Source organism: Micromesistius poutassou, assembly GCF_964030765.1.
Source record: "Micromesistius poutassou genome assembly, chromosome: 6".
In the NCBI taxonomy this organism is placed as follows: Eukaryota; Metazoa; Chordata; class Actinopteri; order Gadiformes; family Gadidae; genus Micromesistius; species Micromesistius poutassou.
The window spans coordinates 13789683-13811124 of record NC_140276.1 but is presented as its reverse complement, the minus strand read 5'-3'; the positions used below and the strand labels follow the sequence as shown (position 1 = coordinate 13811124).

The window sequence follows — 21442 nt, the reverse complement described above, 5'->3', positions numbered from 1 at the left end:
TTCCGCCTCCCCACCAGTGTACTACAGGCGCGTGCTCCTCAAGACGTTAGGAGCTCGAGAAACGAACAGGTGGGAAACCGTTAGAAAATATTATTCTGTACTACAAATTATAACCGCTCCGTTATGTCGCTGATGACTTGTGTTATGATGTGTTGTGACTCTTTAAACTCAATGCGCTGTTCTGATTTGATATGACCCTGAGAGACGTCCCTGCTGCTGTGTTCTGTTACTACTGATATATTACCACAAACTTTGGTTAACCTGCGGTACAACGTTAACACGGACCCGCGCTTTAAGACGAGTCGCTCCTAGGAGGGACGTTATGAAGCCTCGTACGTCGTGTACCGTATTAGGACCAGCCGGCTGTCTCACCGCCATATACGGACCGGTCTCAACGCTGTTTCCTGCAGAGTTTTAACAGTTTCAACCCCACAGTCTCCGCCTGTGTTAATGCGCTGAGATAGATATCGTCTGGCTCACGGGCTGCGGCAGTACTGTCACCCGCAGGGCATACTTAAGCGCCCTGACCATTCTGCAGCACACTGCTCAATGGGACTGGAACCGGCAGTGATGGGTTTTTGCCACTTCGAAGTCGAACCCATGTCAGTCTGTCAGCGAGCGGCTTGTAGGAGGGCAGGACACTAGTGTCGTAAGATAAGATGGTGTTTGGTTCAACACACGCATGGCTTCACAGTGCATGTCTGGTGGAGGAAGTTTGGAGGTAAAAGGTCCACTGTCTTATTGGCGGACGGGAACCCACCAGCTAAGCCATGGGTTCCTTCCTTCACAGTGATCTTTAATCCGTGACAGGTTCTCCCTCTCTCTCTCTCTCTCTCTCTCTCTCTCTCTCTCTCTCTCTCTCTCTCTCTCTCACTCTCACACACACACACACACACACACACACATGCAACTCGTCATTGACCATGTTATCATGCACAGAAATAATAATGTAACGTGCAAACACACACACTCACAGCCATGTCCATAAACCATAAAAAAAAAGGGATATCACTTTTTTTTTAATCAAACTTTTACTCCAAATGATGAGGTGGAAATGCACAGATGAAATAGATTCAGATGTGCTATAGATACATACAAAAGTACACATTTGTAGGCCTTGGTAACTGCACAGAGCACACAGAACTCCTGTCTCTCTCTCTCCGTCTCCTCATCCTTCGATCTCCTTATCTTTGTCATCCCCTAACCGATGGTGTAAAGGCCTCTCAGATGGCAGGTGCCCGTGCGCTGGTCACTGGGGTAAAGGTGAGCTGTGTACTGTGCATAGGGAGTTCTCTCGGCCTGAGGGGGCGCTGTTTCCTCCAACCCAGTCAGTGAATGAGTGGTCGCATTCACAAGGTTGTTGGGACGAATACAGTGTAGGTTCCACTGCATAGGATAGGTTACAATGGAACTGGAGTCTCCCAGGAACAAATTTTAAGCTTATTAACTTTGTTATTTTGAGGATTGACGAACCAGGATCTAGAAAATGGCCAAGCTACATTGCGTTTGCATAAATAACAAATCAGAATTGTACTGTGTTTGATAAGCTATATGGTTAGATAATAAGGTTGAATATTTCTGTCTGTATGCCAGGGAGCTTTTCACTCTCTGCAATGACATTCGATTTTGCAGGTTTGTCTTCTGTTTGGCATTCTGGTGGATAATCTTCCTGGCTTCATGTCAAATATTTGCCTGTGCAAGCAATTTGGACTTTATTCCTGTTTTTCTATAGGAAACTCCACCTCCTCACAACGTTTGAGGATAAATTGTTATATTATATCATATACATTTATATTGATATTTTTTACGATGCTTTTCCTTTTTCTTTACCCATTAGAATCAGGTTTTTGTTGCCTTCTGTTAACGTGCCATGTTCTGTCATATTCTTTGCCGTTCTTTGCTTCTCACCACCAAGTCCCCAAAGTGGACTTATCACAAGCAGATATTGTTTGTGGATCCAACCATCGTCATCCTCGCTCGCTCCCTTCCTAAGCCTCTGTTCTGTCTCATCCGTTAACCAATCAGAGACCTCTTTCTATGTAGTCAAGACACAAGCGCACAATACTCCTTGGTGACAACATCAGTGTGTCCCAGCCCGAGGGACCAATCACAGGGAGCACCTATCTTTTGGACTGTGGGGACCTGTTAGTTTACAGTGTGCTCTTGAAGCGTGCTCCTGAGTGGTCTGGAGCCTTATGTGCGGTGCTCTGAGGCCAGTGGGCTCAGTCAGAACAAGCTGCTGTGGTTGTCATTGGCTACAAGGTTGTGGAGGTAAATCAAGCCTCCTCCGTGTGGTTGGATGGTCTATTCAAAGGGGTGGATGAAGGGCTTTAGACGTTGAATCACAAGTTGTACAACAAATAGGGACAGACCTCACTGAAACTGAGGAGACTGAATGATTTCTGACAGTTATTTCAAGCTGTTTAATTTTATGGTTGCTATTAAACAGGCTTTACACAATTGTGTGGCATAATTGCAATGTTTCAATAGGCTCTGTCACAAATAATTCAGTATTTTGCATTGTTCTTTGATCCTGAAGGGCTACAAATTGTAGTACAGCGGTCATTTTTTTGGGTAAAACTACTAGTTAACTACTAGTTAATAGTAGTTCCAATCCTGACCGTTTGTTGTCAGGATTGGATGAGCTATGATGTGTGTGTCGTGATTGGCCTACATACAGCCATGCATGTGTGTAGAACCATGAGAAACAGCAGCTGGGACAGGATAGTCTGCTGGTGAGGGTATTTGGCTCCCAGTCAACATGGATCTGGGTTTGCACCTCGCTGTCTCCAGTGTATCTGTAGATACATGTTCATGATGTTCATGATTCATGATATGTGGCTCTATATCTGCTGTAAATTGCTTTGGGTGATTCGGCTTCATGGTGAACCTACCAATGCTGTTGGCTCCTAGATCGGCAGAACGAATTTTTTTTGAATGAAAACTGGAATAAAGATAAGGTGACCATCTGGCTGATTGAATATAATTATAATATTAATGCTGTTGCAAAGGGATATGCGTTATCTATAAATAACCTGAAATTAAAAGGAAAAAATAAAGAAGCATGTAAATCTTTGTTATAACATATAATATATATATATATATATAGTACATCCTAAATGGAAAATATCGATATCTTTCAATCAATGTGAAAAAAGAAAAGAAAAAGATAACCTTTTATATTGGTCCAGTATGGAGCAAGAAAACTGCAGCTGTGATCGATGAAACAGGCTGCAATGTAATGCTTTTGGACTATATTGATAAGTGGAAATATAAGTGTCTGACATACTATGGAACAGATCCCAACAGAGAACTACAACTTTTTCTTTACATTTTTCTTGATCCAGCCAGTTTCTCATTGTGCCTGACAAAGTACGTGAAGTGGACGCATAAATTACCCGTCAATGGGATTTCATTTTTTAAATCCAAAGCCAATCAAATACATTTTTTCTTTGTTAGGATATCCTTGGCTTTTTATTATGTATTTTGCTAGACAAATATTCATATTTATTACACGGCTCTTCTCAATGCTGTGGAACGCTCCCTTCACTTGCATGGGCCTTCCAGACTTCCGACGGTCAATTATTTTTCAATAGAGCTCGTAAGTCCCGCCCCTTCTGGTGGTCCCCATGGGACCTATGAGATCATAAAATATGAATGAGTTTCAATGGAGAGAAAGTAATTATTTTCTGGACCAAGTCTATATGCCCCGGATTACACATACTGTATGTTTTTTGTGGATATAAATTATAATTTTTCATGTCAAGAGTTTGACCGTTTATTGTGCAATTGTTCAGTTAAAGGCTTTTAGGAAATACACAATGAGAAAGACTACATACATGTGACATCACGCTCCCTGCGAAAAAAGTGAAGTGAAGTGGAGCAGAGAGATCGCCATGTCTGTACCAGAGTTCCAAGTGCGGGTGTTGGCGTATATCATTCGCGTCGAGAGCAGCGAAGGATGTAGTTCACAAAGCGGCCTCACACAAAACCTAACATTATCAATCTTCTTTGCGATAAATTGTAGTTTTCTTTGCATGAAAAATTATAATTTAAATACACATACAACATATGTGTAATCCGGGGCATATAAAGACTTGGTCCAGAAAATAATTACTTTCTCTCCATTGAAACCCATTCATATTTTACGATCTCATAGGTCCCATGGGGACCACCGGAAGGGGCGGGACTTACAAGCTCTATAATGACCGCTGTCAAGGAAAGTGGATTTTTTTCAGGTCTTTTGTATCACTCCGCAAGTAGTCCGGTAACTTATTAACCCCAGCGTAGTCAGTTTCTAAGCGACGTCAACGTCTTTGGCGGACTATTTCTCTGCTGATCAACACTACGAATGCTGGTAATGAATTGTAAAAAGACACACCGTGAAAAGTTATTTTTTCGTTTTGGCAAGTAGCCGTGTAATAAGCAGGATAATGTATAGAACGTCGCTGGCCATTATCTAAAAAAAGCCCCTTCAGTCAGGGCTTATTTCCCGATAATGACCGGCGTTCTATACTGTCAACAATACCGCCGTGTTTGGTAGGCGAAGAATGACCTGTAAACAAATAAGGCCCTACATAGGCCTATGTAGGGCCTTATTTCTCTTTGCCCCTCTCTCCCTGTTAAATTCCTGCCCTCAATGTTGACCACTGCTCAACATGAACTGTTTCTGATAGTGGCTGCTCCAATATGACCACCCTCCCTAAACAAGTATCAACACCTTCACACGACCTTCTCCTGTCAACCAACGAGTGCCCATACAAGGCTTATCTCCAGAGCCAAGCGCAGTGTCTCAGCCACATTCTGTTATCTAGAAACGGGACTATTAATGGGACCATTGTTTCATGACCAGGAGCCCAGGGGAGGAGCGGCGTCTCTCTGGGTGGGTTCCCATACATAATGGGGACTCAGCACCTGACACCTGTCATGGAAAGCTGTTGAACAGAGGCCGGCGGTAACACAATAAAACGAGAGTCTGTTGAGGTGCAGCAGAACAATGCAGCCTGGTTTTATTGAATCCCCACCACACCACAGGCTCTCAAACTGAAACCCAGCTAATTGCATGAATTTAGTTATACAACCTGTTGGGAAACCTGAACCACAAGAAAGTGTGCATCTTCGCCTTGGGCATAGACTGTTCTTTGACTAGTTCAGTTCAGTTTGATGAACATAAATAACCAAAAAGGGAACCCTTTTATCCTGAATGCTTTTTCCACACAGTGCTATCTCCTTTAGTCTGATGCCAGAATATAAATGTCATCATACAACCAGCTTCCAAAAGCCAGGAATTGGACTAGGGTGGAATGTTGACAGTAACAATCAATATCAACATTATTTATTCCATTTAATTAAATAATAATAATAATTAATGAATTGTGTTCACCCATTTTCCTTCCCAGATTATCGCCTGGACCGGTCCTCCACTCGGCCAATCTTCCCACCACACTCCTGTTAAACACATACACACACACACACACACACACACACACACACACACACACACACACAATGCAACCTAAACAGCTTCACACTCCTAGTTAGGTTCATCCTCCCAGTCCCCCGTCTCCCCTCCCCGCATACACACACACACACACATACATACACACACACACACACACACACATACACACAGGCACTCCTTGCAGTAGAGGCCATCCTGATCATTCCCGCCATGCTGAGCCAGGGGCTGGTGACCAGGCTGCGCTGGCCCGACATGGACGACTTGGGCAAGTACCTTCAGAGCCTCTCCGTCCCCACGCTGGTCAGCATGGGGGCGGTGGCCGCCGTGACAACCTACTACCTGGCCACGCGGCCCAAGGCCCTACCCTCGCCCTGCGACCTCCGCACGCAGTCCCGGGAGATCCAGGTGAGGGGGGGGGGGGGTGTCGGGGAGCAACCTCCATCAGGTCATTCACAACCTTAGAAATGTAAGCACACCGTGTGAATGAACCAGGGCTGTGTTCTTGGCTCGCTCCCTATAGGACTTGGGAACCGACCTGCCATCTTGGTTCCATCATACAGTTTCTTCTGTCCCAAACGATTCTATTAATAAGTCTCTCGTTGTGTACTTCCTCTTTGCATGCTTCCTACTTTTAGTCTACTAGCCATTCATGAGCTAATGCCCCTACAGTATCATGGGTTTATTTTTATATTGCAGATGAACCGTTATGCCGTCAGGAATCTTCTGTAATATTTCTCCAAAGACAAGATGGGCAGTGTAACAATGGATGGGGTGCAGTATGGGGTGGACATGATTTTAATGCTTCTAAATAAAACACATTTCATTTGGGGTGCTCAACATTGTCTGGAAATTGTAAATTCCTGGGTGCATAAAGGGGAATCTATCTCTCTCAATTTCAATTTTCAATTCAAAAAAGCTTTATTGGCATGAAAAATATACATTTACATTGCCAAAGCAGGTGAACAATAAAATAAAAAAGTTCAGGTAAAAAGGTCAGGTATATGGTATAATATAAGTATAAAACATTAAATACAATATATATACATATATTATACTATAAAAAGTAAAATGTGTGATATTATTAAAATGACAGTATCTTGTATAAACAGATAAATTAAAGACATACACTCTAAATACACAGTATTTACAATATAGAGGATGTGTGCAATAGTGCAATTATTGTGGAAAGAGTGAGTCCAGGAGGATGAGTCTATGGGGAGTTTGAGGTCCTTCTCTCATCACAACATGTGACGAATCTTGCTGCTGCAATCGCACATTGTTGTATTTCTCCCAACAGGTATGGCTTGTGAGCATCTGGAGTGTCTTTAAAGTCCTTGCATGCCTTTGTAATCTGTGGGAAATGTGTGTTCCTGATGTCTTTGTGTGACTGGCAGGAAGTCAGGAAGTGCAGCTCTGTTTCCAGTTGGTTTTGTGTGCAGTGGGAGCACAGTCTGTCTTCTCTTTGTTCGCTGAGTCTGTATCTGGTCAAGGATTTCCTCAGTTTTGGGTCGATCACGGTGGTCAGGTATTCTGCAACAGGTATTCTACTGGTTTTTGGTGGCCTCTTTCCAATGGGCCAAATAGTCTCTCTATCTCTCTCTCTCTCTCTCTCTCTCTCTCTCTCTCTCTCTCTCAATTCAAACTAAATATTCAGTACGAGATACTACAAAGCAGTGTAAAAAGTCAACAAAGATAGTAACAACTCTCTCTGTCCATCCGTCTGTCTGTCTGTCATTATCTGACCCCCCTTGCCCTGGCACCATTCAGTTAGAGTGGCACCATGCAGACAGAATGGCACCATTCATTTAGAGTGCTGTAAACTTTAGGGCCCAGCACGGCTCGGAGCAGAGCACTGGGTGCAGCGCTGCCCAGCGTCTCATGCAAATAGTTGGGTTGAGCTTCACGTCCAAACTAGAATATCCCGTTTACTTTGGTTGCAGTGCAGCCGTGGAGCGGGCTGCTCTGTACCGACAGCACGCTCCACACTCGGCCCTCAGTGATCTGACGTGATGCCTTGAGACATCATTCAGTTCAGAGCTTACATGTGTTTTGATTTGGACCGTGATACTCTAATAGGATCTGTTCATCCGAGGGAGGCTTGTGAAAGCACAGCAGGTCTACTCTGAGCTGTAGGATTTATAGGTTGACACAGGCAGGGTTGGTTGGGAGCAACAGGCCCCTCCAGGTTCAAGTGAGGTAAGACCGGGTAAACCTTCAGTTATCCTTGTTATTTATTTATGGAAATGAGCTGCGTGTGTGTTTCTTTTTGTGTGTGTGTGTGCACGTATCTCTATTCCACTGACTGAACCCTTTCTTTATCTCCCCCTTTCCTCCTCCAATCAGGGAGGAGGCTTTGCGAGGGACTCGGTTCTTTTGAACGGAGACAGTCACATGACCCACTTCTACGACGACGCCAGGACCATGTACGAGTTCCTCCTCCGTGGGGTCCGAGTCTCCAGTAGGTCCTTTAAAGGGGTTTATCAACTGCGTTGAAAGCAGCTGGTCAGGGCACAGTAATAACATCCTCCCACAGCCGGATGAATAACACAACGAGGGCTGGGGAAGACAATGACAGAGGAAATGAAGAGTTCAATAGTTTAAAGGGGCAGTGTGTGGGATTTAGGGGCATCTAGTGGTGAGGTTGCAGATCGCACCCAACTGAACACCTCCTCTCGACCCTCCCTTACCAACGACCTGAGGGGAGATACAGTGACCTGTACGGGACTGTGGAGTGCCATTACATTCTTCCAAAATGTTAGAGTCTACAACAGCATCAAGTAGCCAAGTGATGAGGTTCCTTGATCGATTTAAAAATTGTATTTAGTTATCTGCAAAACCATAGGTCATAGCTTACAAGTAAGTGATTCTGATCGAAAAACACGATCAGCCAGTGTATTATTAGTCTTTATTTAATATGTGTCTATTCATTCATTCCTCAGACAACGGCCCATGCCTTGGCTCCAGGAAGGCCAAGCAGCCCTACGAGTGGCTGAGCTACAGACAGGTGTTGGAGAAGGCAGAGCACCTGGGCTCTGCGTTCCTCCACAGAGGCCACTCCCAGAAGGGAGACCCCCACGTCGGCATCTTCTCTCAGAACAGGCCAGAGGTGACGCCAATGACAAGCCTCCCGCTGTTTAGCTATGAGTCCTGATCTGTGGATTAGCCACTGTCCTGCTGACAAACCAGAACACTCTGATCATATGTTTGGACCTATACTCAATATAACAGTGTGTGCGTGTGTGTCTCTCCTCAGTGGACCATCACCGAGCTGGCCTGCTATACGTACTCCCTGGTGTCCGTCCCGCTGTATGACACTCTGGGGCAGGAAGCAATCACCTACATCCTCGACAAAGGTAATCCAACAACCTTTTGGTGCGCCTCCTTCTCTCCAATCTGGTGGTTTCTTCCTTTACCTTTTTGATATAGAAAGGGACGGCAGAAGCTCAGGAGGTAGAGCAGGTTGACTGCTCCTAGCTGAGTGTTGAGGTGTCCCTGAGCAGGACACCTCACCCTGACTGCTCCTGACGAGCTGGCTGTCGCCCTGCTTGGGTGACTCCGCCGTCGGTGTGTGAATGAATGTTTGTAAGTCGCTTTGGATAAAAGTGTCTGCAAAATCCCATAAATGTAAATGTATATATACGTAGATGTATAGCATGAGAAAGCGTTGGCTGACGCAGATTGTTGTTTGTGCAGCCCTCCTCTCGACCGTCGTGTGTGACGTGGCGGCCAAGGTGGAGCTGGTGCTGGAGTGTGTGAGGGACAAGGAGCACACGGTGAAGACCATCGTGCTGATGGAGCCCCCCAGCAGCGAGCTGGTCAGCAGGGGGCAGCAGGCCGGGATCCAGATACTCAGCCTGCAGGAGATGGAGGTACCACAGTGAGGGGTCAGGGTTAGGGAGCCTTGTTTGTAGCACTCATCATAGGGCTGCTCGATTATGGAAAAAATCATGATCACGATTATTTTGGTCAATATTGAAATCTCGATTATTCAAAGGATTATTTTTGAGTTTGAAAACATGATGCATTTATTTATAATTTCTCTCCAAAAAAAACACTTTGTAAATGAGAACTTTGAAATTTCCCCTTAAAAAAATAGACAAAATGGTCAAATAGAAAATAATGTCCAGATATCTATCCAGCTGTTCTAATAATAAATATTAAATAGTTTAAACTTGATTATATTAGTTTGGTGATTTTTTCATGCTCAAATCAAAGGGGAGCAGAGAGGGAAGTGGCGTTTGAGGATTAGTTTCCAAATCCTCCTCTCATCGGCTGTTTTCCGCTCGCTCCCTCTTTACAATTCTCACATCGTACCTGTAGCACCTTTGAATTGCTTGCTGAATGTTGGCTCTGTTTGGCTTGTATTGAATCTAAAATATTGATGGGTTTCAATCAGTCCCGTATTGAAATGAGCCGGAGCATCACAGAGTTCACTGTTTTTGTCCCTCAGGCGATCGGTGCTGCCAATCATCGCCAGCCCATTGTGAGTAACCCTGTCGACATATTGAATAACCACAACAACCGCTGGTGAATACATTATGGTGGTGTCTTTCTGACGTGTCAGCGTTTGACCCGCCCCCCCACCTCACCTTCTTTAACTCCCACCAGCCCCCACGACCTGAGGACATGGCTATCATCTGCTTCACCAGTGGAACCACGGGTAACACACACTCAATACACCACACCTCATACTACTCCACAACAACACAGGTTCAACTGTTCCGAGGGCTTTGCTCTAATGACGTGGGTATGGGTTTGTGTGTGTGTGTGTGTGTGTGTGTGTGTGTGTGTGCATCAGGGAACCCTAAGGGAGCCATGCTGACCCATGGGAACCTGGTGTCCAACTGCTCAGCCTTCATCGGCATCACTAACGTAAGAACCTGTCCCCACTCCCCCAGACTGACTCTGTTGACAACACGGCTACTAACCACACGGCTATTAACCACACAGTCGGAACGGCAACATACGCTTACACACACACGTAGGCTATACACAGCACAAACATGCAAACGATTAGGCTGATTTAAATATGATGTCAACGATTGTTCATATGAGTGAAACCGCATAGAAATAGCATAGATTGTGGAAACATTTTTTTTCCATAGGGGCTGCATGAATGAACACAGTAGAGTTGGCTATGCCATGCGTTTAAATAATAATAATAATAATAACAATAATAAACTTGAGCAAAGTATATTCCAGCCTCCCAGCTCATACAGCGGTAAGTTATACTTTTAAATCAATGCATCTGCAAACACTGTACAGCAAACACATATTTTCTTGACACAGACGTCGTTTACAAGCCCATATCTTTCGGGATTGATGAAGATTTGATTGTGATAAAACATAGTTTTACCGCGAGTGAGTGTTTAAAAGAATGGCCACAGGACCTCGTCTGCATATCATATATGTGTTAAGTTGTCTTTGCCGCAATTTACATGACGACTCAGTGTTTTTGAAGTTGTAGAAGAAAACGCTATTCCATGTGTGAATTAGGCCTATTATTTGGCCATAAACTGAGCCATTTGAAGTTTGAAATTCATGTAGTCATGCATCTGTCTCAGCGGAGAATGCAAATGCGCTGTCAAAATATCAACTCGTCAAGTCAAATGCGCTGGCTCTTAAAGGGGATGGGAGATGGCACTCTCATTGGTTTATTGCACGTTACGCCCAAAACACACCTACAGGTATCAGACCAACCCATTATAGATTTGCGCCGGGCACAAAGCTCATTTATCTCGCCGTCATCGCCATAGAACCTCCCACAAAGCTAATCGACATTGCGCCTTGACGTCTGCGTTTGAGACCGACTAACTAGGGCCCTTTGTCTCTTCCACCTTGTCCTGGTCCCTCCGTCTCTCTCCCGGGGCAATCAGTTTGTTCCCCCTCCATAGTGAAGGATGGCTTCATCTTTGCTTATGTATCTGGTAGCCTCTTGTGCCATTTCATGGCTTTTAGAAGAAGCACATCTTTCATTCTGTGGGCATCTTGTTACAATCTATAAAGATAAACGCCAAATAAGATGGCACATAATTCTGTACAGTTCATAATAATAATTTTGTTTTTCTCTATTAATATTGTGTTTGCGTTTCCCAAAGTCTCAAGTTTGAAGGTTTCAAATGTTAGAGTGGACATGGCCATACCATCTGTAAAAATGTGGTACATTTATACTTAATAGTAATAATAGTAAAGAACAGTTATAATATTATTATATAACATAATATTGCTAGCTAGCATCTAGCATCTATGGACCAGGTGAATGCCTGATGTGTTGATGACCTAGTCAACTCTGCTTTCCTATTGACATATTCAAGGGGGAAATGCTACCATGGAGAATCAATTGTAACCATGGTAACCCCTCCACCCCCAGTCCCTACAGAGTGAGAACAGCAGGCGACTTTCCCTGATGAGCTATTGTGAGCCTGAACAGTGCTCACCCCTGGCCTGCTCTGCTTTACTGGGCTATATGATACTGCTATGATATACTACCATGATACTGATGCTCCACTGTGCTCTATTCCGTTCTACTGGACTGGGATTGCTCTATTGTGCTTCAATATGTTCTACTGTATTGTGATAATTAGACTGTGCTCTATTCTTTTTTACTGTCCTGAGCTAACTCTACTGGGCTCTACTAGTGTATTCTACTGTCCTGTGTTAACTCTACTCAGCTTTATTCTTTTTTACTGTCCTGTGCTAACTCTACTGGGCTCTAGTGTATTCTACTGTCCTGTGTTAACTCTACTCAGCTATATTATTTTTTACTGTCCTGTGCTAACTCTACTGGGCTCTAGTGTATTCTACTGTCCTGTGCTAACTCTACTGGGCTCTAGTGTTTTAGACTTTGCTGTGATGACTCTACTGGGCTCTAGTGTTTTATTCTGTACTGTGATGTCTCTACTCAGAACTATTCTTTTTTACTGTACTGTGCTAACTCTACTGGGCTCTAATGTTTTAGACTTTGCTGTGATGACTCTACTCAGCTCTACTGTTTTCTACTGTGCTGTGATAACTGTGATGCTGTGCCCTGCTCTCCAGTCGTACTCCACCACCTCGTCCGGAGACGTGATGATTTCTTACCTGCCTCTGGCCCACATGTTTGAGAGGATGGTGGAGGTACACATGAACACTGACACTCCCCTCCCAGGCCGCCCTCCTCACCTGTGTGTGTGTGTGTGTGTGTGTGTGTGTGTGTGTACCACCCTGTAGGCTATCACTCCATGTACTTCCAGTGATGTCCACATGTCTTACCTGCCCCTGGCTCATATGTTTGAGAGAGTAGTAGAGGTATGTTTTGAGCGTGTTGTGGTTCGTCCTCTCCTCCTTCCTGTTTTTCCGTCATCTCCACGACGCTGTTTCTCCAATCCCCGACTGGCCCGGCTGGTGTCTGGTTCCCAGCTGCCAGTTAATTATATCTTAGCCCGAGCCCCTCCCTTCTCTGTCTCTGCCACAAACCGAGGTGTTTGTGCATCGTTGCCTTGGTAACGGCTCCGGAAACCGGTACATTCCTTACTCTTCTGGCCGCGAATAGTGCATGATCATCTGACCCATTATATTATATAAAGTCTTCCTCAATTACCTTTGACCTACATCCCTAAATCCACCACGAAAATACAATAAATAATGAAATAGATTAAAAAAATATAGAACTGAATGAAAGTTAAATCTCGTTTTGCTTGTCGTGTCACTTTTAACCCATCTTCTTTCTGACCTAACCCCACCTGCCTCCTCCTTCGCCGCCGCCCGCCCGGCCTCAGTGGCCTGCGTCCCCCTCCCCTGAACCGTGTGTCCTGTCCTCAGGGCCTGCTGCTGGTGCACGGGGGCCGCATCGGATACTTCCAGGGGGACATCCGGCTGCTGATGGACGACCTGGTGACCCTGAAGCCCACCATCTTCCCCGTGGTGCCCAGACTCCTCAACAGGATGTTTGACAAGGTCAGCCTGCAGGACCCTCCCCCTCCCCCCCTCGCCTCACCTGCCAGCTGGCCGCTTGATGTCCTTGTGTCTAGGACAAGTAGAGAGCAGAGCCCGGTGACACGGTGGTGGGGAACAATTTGCGCACATTGATTACACACTACATAGCAACTACATAGCAGCCGATTTTTAATGTTTTTTATGTGGCCCCGTAGGTGCGTGCGTGCGTGCGTGCGTGTCCGTGCGTGCGTCTGGGCTTCAGAAACCGTAAACTGTGTGCTGATGCTCCTGTTGCCGGGTGGTGAAGCCCTCTGAAGTGTGTGTGCCCTGGTGTGTGTGCAGATCTACGGACAGGCCAACAGCTCGCTGAAACGCTGGGTCCTGGGCTTCGCCTACCGGAGGAAGGAGGCGGAGCTGAAGAGAGGCATCATCCGCAGAGACAGCATCTGGGACAAGCTGATCTTCAGGAAGGTCCAGGTGGGTGGCTGCTCCCCCTGCTACCCAGCAGTCCGGGGACGTTCAGCATGGTCTTCAGCAGTGTTGCCAGATTGGACGGGAAATCTGGCCCAATCTGGCAACACTGGTCTTCAGGAAAGTTAGCCTAAAACTTAAAACGTGCTGGCCCTCTAGTGTGATGTTGAACATGCTGCAAGACTGCAGTTACATGGTCGGACCAGATCGACTTATCATGGATTAAGCCATATAACAATGTTGCCACTCGACGGGGGAGCTGTCACTTGTCTGAGTATACATACATCGGATCAGATTGGAATAATGGTCGGAGACCTGGCTGACTCCGCTATGCTAGGAGGCGCTGTAGTCCTTTCAACAAGAGGTACTAGAGCCACTTCCGGTTCACGGCAACGTAAAAGCAACAACAAACTATTTGGCGGCCCCTGTCACTCAGGTGTGTTTTGGTCTGACCGCAGACAGCAAAGGAGGCAGAATGGGCAGAACTCATCGCAATCATCTTAAATGTTGCTGCAGCGATGCATCATATATTCTGTTGCATCCACAACATCCGCATCAATCGATGAAAGATTGGAGCATGAGTTACAGACACATAGAAGAAACGACGAATAAGAAAGGCGTCGCGAACGACTGCGTTACCGAAGGGAGAGAGCGTCTTCTTTTGCTTCATTTCACATCTAACAAACACTGGGACAAATGTAGTTGATTTCTGTTTTTAACTGAGAAAACAGGGAGTGGAAGGCCGGGACCCTATAATGTTCAGCTAACTGTTGTCAATAATAAGTGTTATGAGAGTAGCGTATGTGTGTGCGCGGGAATGGTGTGTGTGTGAGTGAGTGGACGAGTGAGGAGAGCGAGCGGTGTGTGTCAGTTTAGTGAAGTAACGAACGAGTCTGGTTGTGTCTGTGCAAACGTGTATTGTAACGTTAGTGAAACTAAGAATAAAATACCCAGCCTGTCAATAATCGGCGGCCACTTCATTCCGACCACATTCCGACCTATAAGCAGACCCACTGCTGGTCAAAGTGAAGGGTGGTACCCCCGAGAGAACATCGGCGCTGTGCTCCTCGACTACGCTCTGGGAGCCGACAGCAGGAAAGGTGTAACATAATAATAATAAAAAAAACATTTTCTATATCCACATGCAGTTATGAACACTGAGCTGAGCAGCTAGGGGCACTGAAATTATATAGGCTATGTTATCGGGGCTATTCGTCATCATATCAGACTTATCAGAATGACGTAATAATTTCTGTTATCGGCCCGATAATTATCGTGCACCCCTAATACAAATACATATGAGGGAACTAATGGAGCTTTTTGCTGCGGCGGCGGCGATAGAACTTCCGGGTGAAATCCCCGGCCGAAATTCTCGAGCATGCGCAGGACGCAAACTCCCGGCAATACAATACGATCAAGTACACATGCCGGTAGATAGCCGCCTATGACCGGCTCAAGCCCAGCTATCCTATCGACTTCACAAATCCGGTCCTGAGACGATCCTTTTGGCGAAGTAGATCGAATAAACCTGTTTACATGAATCCAATCTTTATTCAATACATTCATTACACGATTATGCTCCAGCATGTAAACGCAGAATGTTGCAACGCAAGCCGACTATGAGTAGACAGTGTGACATCAGGCTGCTTGTCTCTCAGGTTTCCATAAGAGATTTCAACTGTGTATTCTGACATTATGCATGATGATGATTCCTTTCCTCCCAACAGTATAAGTTTCTCTTCACTAGGAATATGGATAAAGAGTAACCCTTGGGTAAACAGTCTGAAGTAAATTATTGCAAGTCATAACTAGACATGTTGCTGCATGTGCATTTTCTAAAGAAAATGTGTGTGGTTACGCCAACTCTTCGTGTGCGGGAGGTTCCGTGAACGTGCTGACATTCTAATGCCACCCGGGCTTGTCTAATGAGAGAGCACACTGAGTATCAAGTCCCCGGGCGGCTTTGAAGTGGACTTGTGATTGGTCGATAATCGTGCTGGTCGTTTTTGTTTTATTGCGAGGTATGGTGCCCCCTGTCGCCGAAGCGGTACTTTACTTTTTGGAGACCTGCTTCAGCGCAGTTTCCATATGTGGACCAACTTTGACAACCCTGAGCATTTGCCTTCGGAATGGTCGAAGTCAGCATAGAAAAATGTCTTGCTGTCGCTGAGCACCTGCAACAGTGGTCATTTTAAATGGTGATGCCATTTTGTTAGCTAACAAAACAAAACGTTTTGGAAACATCAAATGTTAGGTCTCGTTGGGGTTCTCTGAAGCGGACTTGGCATTGACTTGACATAATTGAAAAAATTGTAGGAATTGCGCAGCTCACTGATATATGTGCAATTCTTTGCAATGGTCTTGGTTTGTTTACCTTCAACACAAGGAGATAATTACAGAAATTATGGTAGAAGAATTATAGCAAGAAATAATAACTTGCTATCAGTTTATATTTTTTATGTAAATGTACTCCAACACGCTATGTTGTTAGCAAGATTTAAAGACAATGAAATAATAGTTCTTGATATTGGGTTTTTGTGTGTGAATATTCTCTGATACCAAAGACTTACCAAGACTAATTTCAGTGCTCAGCATCTGTAATATTTTCACAGGAATGTTTGATTTGAAAATCACCTCTAAAACTGCATTTGCCTAATATATTCTATATGTTAGCTCACAAAGCAAATGAAAAGGCAATTCTGATAATGGATATTGTATTGTTGTTATTGTATTGAAAATGTCATCTCTCAATAATAATGTAACATAACAACACTGCCCCCTACAGGACAGTCTTGGCGGTCGCGTGCGGCTCATGATAACTGGAGCCGCTCCAGTCTCTCCTACTGTGCTCACGTTCCTGAGAGCAGCGTTGGGCTGTCAGGTAACACACACTCACACACACTCACACTCACACTCACACTCACACACACACACACACACACACACACATTGCCTGATGTTGTCTCTTGTTTTCTCAGTTCTATGAAGGCTATGGGCAGACAGAATGCACTGCTGGATGCACTTTATCGATGCCCGGTGACTTTAGCGCAGGTAGGATGAACGCACACACACATGCACGCACACATACACACCCACACACACACAGGCTGCAGTATATTTCTTATTGTCTTCCCCCACCAAGGCCACGTCGGTGCTCCCCTGCCCTGCAACGCCATCAAACTGGTGGACGTGGCGGACATGAACTACCTGGCCTCCAACGGGGAGGGAGAGGTAACACACACACACACACAACCACACACACACAAAGACTCTTTAGTTCCGATGCCAACAGAGAGGGTGTGTGTGTGTGTGTGTGGTGTGCAGGTGTGTGTGAAGGGGCCCAACGTGTTCTTAGGTTATCTGAAGGACCCAGAGAAGACGGAGGAGGCCCTGGACGCAGACGGCTGGCTACACACCGGGGACATCGGGAAATGGCTGCCGGTGAGTCGTGAACTCAAATCAGCCCCGCGCGCTGCTTCAGCTCACGCTCTGAAGGGGCAGTGTGTAGACATGATGCTGCACCGCCAGAACCAACCAACAGTTCTAGAAACAACCGTTGGCTGCAATCTTTGACCGCACCACTAGGGGTCCCCTCAATGTTACACCCTGGACCTTGATAAACGGTCCTAATAAAATATTGCAACTATGGACAGCTATATCAAAACATAATGTCACTTGATCATGGACTGTGCTGGACTGTGCAGAACGGAACGCTGAAGATCGTGGACAGGAAGAAGAACATCTTCAAGCTGGCGCAGGGCGAGTACATCGCACCCGAGAAGATCGAGAACGTCTACATCCGCAGTGACGCCCTGGCCCAAGTCTTTGTGCACGGGGACAGCCTGCAGGTAGGGGCACTGTGTGTGTGTGTGTGTGTGTGTGTGTGTGTGTGTGTGTGTGTGTGTGTGTATTGAAGGTGTATCCATGCTGTCCTCCGCTCCTCCAGGCCTGCCTGGTAGCGGTGGTGGTCCCTGACCCAGACTTCCTGTGTGGCTGGGTGAGGAAGAGCCTGGGGCTGGAGGGCAGCTACCTGGAGCTGAGTGGCAGAGAGGTGAGGACTACAGACCATCACACACACACACATGGAATCATACACGGTGCACGCACACACTCACATAAACACACACACACGCACACACACATTCAAGCGTACACACGCACACTCACACACACACACACACAATGGCACACACGCACACACTGACAGACACACATGCACACTCATACATACAAAGACGCACACACTCACACACACACGCACACACTCACACAAATGCACATACGCACACAGTGACCCACACAGACACACGCACACTCACATGGAGACACATACACTCACGCAGTGCAGAGTCCATACAATAGTTTTTTACGTAACTAAGTTACGGCTGGCTGATAGTATGCTTTTTTACCATAATTTCATTGTTGTCATGTGTTTTCTATATTTTCAATTGGAAGCTAAAGTTAGTCAGATGTGCCAGAAAAATCCAGTACTGAAAATTTGTTTGAATTCTATTATTCATATTGGGGACATTAAACTAATTGTACTCAATTAATAAATGGGTAATAGACAAGTAAACATCTGCACCAACATCAATAATCTGAATGACTATAGCTGCTTTCACATATGGACGTGCATCCGTCTGTTCTCCGTCTATTCTATGGAGGTGCCGTATATGTGAATGACATATCCTGACGTTGGACCTCCTGAAAAAATACTACCCCCGAGGTAGTATGTTCTCCGCAGGAAATGCTAATTACCTTATATGTGAATGAGCAGTAGGATGTCGGCATTTCACACCAGTTGAGTGGGCGTGTTGATGACGCTTCGGTCTACGTTTGCATGTCATTGAGTGGCACCCGCACCCTAATCGATAATCAGCCTATTGCCTTTTGTTCGCTGAATGGTTTAAAAAATATTTTTATTATTATGTTACACCTTTCCTGCTGTCGGCTCCCAGACCATAGTCGAGGAGCTCCGTAGATTCTCTCGGGAGTAACACCCTTCACTTTGACCGGCAGTGGGTCTGCAGTGCTTTGCTTTGGTTTGAATATGGTCGGAATGAAGCGGCCACAGATTATTGACAGGCTGTGTACTTTATTCTTAGTTTCACTAACTTTACAGTAGGCTAGGGCCTACACGTTTGCACAGACACAATCGGACTCGTTCATTACCTCACTAAACTGACACACGCTACCGCTCGCTCTCCTCGCTCATCCACTCACACACACACACACACACACACACACACACACACACACACACTGCCATTCTCGCGCACACACATGTGTTACTCTCGTAACAATTATTATTGACAACAGTTAGCTGAACATTATAGGGTCCCGTCCTTCCACTCCCTGTTTTCTCAGTTAAACACAGAAATCAACTACATTTGTCCCAGTGTTTGTTAGATGTGAAATGAAGCCAAAAAAGACGCTCTCTTCCTCCGGTAACGCAGTCGTTCGCGACGCCTTTCTTGTTCGTCGTTTCTTCTATTTGTCTGTAACTCATGCTCCAGTCTTTCATCGATCGATGCGGATGTTGTGGATGCAACGGAATATATGCATCGCTGCAGCAACATTTAACATGATCGTGATGAGTTCTGCCCATTTTGCCTGCGTGCTGTCTGCGGTCAAACCAAAACAAACCCGATCCCGCCTCTTGCGACCCTACGTCATATGCCGTCCCTTGCAAGCCCGCCCCCCTTAAGCAGCCGGAGATTCTACTGACACCGATCTCCGCATATCGGGCATCAAGTGTGAATAAGTGTGAATGACCCTCACGGTCGAACCTCCTGCTCCACAAATGCGGAGAAAAGACGGAGGTCATATGTGAAAGCAGCTTATGTGACATCATTTTCAGCTTCTTCTTAATTCCCTTGCTGTCCTAGGAGGTGAAGGCGGCCATCCTGGATGATCTGCTGAACATTGGCAAGCAAGCAGGCCTCAAGTCCTTTGAGCAGGTACTCATCACTAATGTAGACGCCATCAGCATTCAATCAACCTACCAATGCAGACATTCTGTCATTCAAGTCTGACATGTGTGTGTCAGTGAAGGGGATAGGTGTAAATATCACGCCCCCTTCAAGAACACACCCACGAGTTGCTGGTTCGATCCTGCGGGGGTGCGTGCGTGTGCCTATGTTGATCCGTGCCTCCCTGTTCTCCAGGTGAAGGCCATCCATGTCCACGACCAGATGTTCTCCGTCCAGAACGGCCTGCTCACCCCCACGCTGAAGGCCAAGAGGACCGAGCTGCAGGCGCGCTTCAGGGCCCAGATCGATGAGCTGTACGCGGGGGTCAAGATGTAGGAGGAGGGCGTGTTGGGGACCCCCTAGCTACACCAGGGTCCAGATGTAGGAGGAGGGGGTAGCAGAAGGATGCAAGGTTACAGCTGAAAGCACAAAGAGCCGGCAATTCATTGTAAAGATGAAAACACACACACACACACACACACACACACTCCTGGTCCTGGATTGTTTCAGCGTGTGAGTGTCTGTGTGTGATGCTATCTGATTAAATGATGATTTCATAGAGCATTATGGTGGGATTTATTCAGTAAAGGAAACAGGGGTCCATGTGGGGTCATGTTAGACGTACGGCACAGAAGAAGAGTGGCCCTGTGATGTGTGACTGAGCAGATGAGGCCTATACACACCGTTAGGCGTTGATTAGGAATCAGGTGTGTCGGTGGGTCTCAGAGCTGAGAGGGCTTTCTAAAGGGAAAACAGTGCGGGTAACTGCCAGTGTTCCCAGATTGGGCCAGATTTCCCGCCCAATCTGGCAACACTGGTAACTGCTCCATTGGATCAGGGACGGGCGTCATGCTGCTAAACCACACTGGATCTCGTTGGCACAAACGTTTTTAAAAGGGATTCTCTCAAACAGGGATTAAATATACTTACCAGCCATATTGAATACTTTCTTCTCTTACACCTAAGATGAATTCTCAAGTGTCATGTAAACCATGTTTTTTGTTTGGAAAGGTGGTTTAAAGTAGTGTTTGAGGTTATTTTTGGTGGAGAACCACAACAGAGACATTGAAGCACGTGTTTCTGCACAGTGCTACGTTGGTTTGTTGTGGTGCTCAGGTCCATATCAGGGACGTGACCGATTAGAGATTAAAATGTATTTACTCACTCCTTCACTGGAGCTCATTGCGTGTTCATTTATTTATCATAGACGTGAAGACAGCTTTTTATTGTATGAAATGTTCCTAGGAACGCTAGCTAATTAAGGTAATTCAGAAAGTATTTTTTGTTTAAAGAAATTGCTTGTGGAATGTCTTATGTTGACGAGATCACATTTAAATGTATTTTATTTCTTACAAATCCAAATATGATTGTTGTGCTATCATTTTCTTTCATTGTGCTCTCGGGGATTTGTCAGTTTTTATAAATATTAAAAACTGTATGTATATCATGTGTGGTGTGTTGTTTGTTGTGTGTTCTTCTACATGCTAATACCCTTTGAAATTCATCAGAAATCTGATATTTTGATAAATAACCACTCAGTTTACAAACGTAGTAAAGACCTAGTTTGATAATATGAACAATGTGATTTTAAAAGTTTGTGTTTCAAAAGTGTATTAGGGTCTAA

General features: G+C 45.5%; 1 protein-coding gene across 3 annotated transcripts; it reads left to right on the top strand.

The window, feature by feature from the left end:
• Positions 1-11: 11 nt before the first annotated feature.
• LOC311345564 (long-chain-fatty-acid--CoA ligase 1-like) lies at positions 12-21262 on the top strand. 3 transcript variants are annotated; one of them, XR_014633686.1, is made up of 21 exons: positions 12-69; positions 5400-5866; positions 7805-7919; positions 8401-8567; positions 8715-8814; positions 9155-9330; positions 9912-9944; positions 10070-10121; positions 10260-10333; positions 12671-12748; positions 13262-13396; positions 13718-13852; positions 16632-16727; positions 16825-16897; positions 16989-17077; positions 17171-17287; positions 17551-17694; positions 17793-17897; positions 18511-18572; positions 19735-19806; positions 20014-20029. XR_014633686.1 is itself a non-coding variant. In XM_084469982.1 (20 exons), exons 2-20 carry the CDS (start codon positions 5672-5674, stop codon positions 20152-20154), a joined length of 2097 nt encoding a protein of 698 aa, XP_084326108.1. In that variant the 5' UTR covers positions 12-69; positions 5400-5671; the 3' UTR covers positions 20155-21262. The 3 variants fall into 3 exon arrangements, 2 of the variants coding, with proteins under 2 accessions (XP_084326108.1, XP_084326109.1); XM_084469982.1 differs by lacking the exon at positions 18511-18572 and having other exon boundaries at positions 20014-21262; XM_084469983.1 differs by lacking the exons at positions 12671-12748; positions 18511-18572 and adding an exon at positions 12500-12577 and having other exon boundaries at positions 20014-21262.
• Positions 21263-21442: the final 180 nt, after the last annotated feature.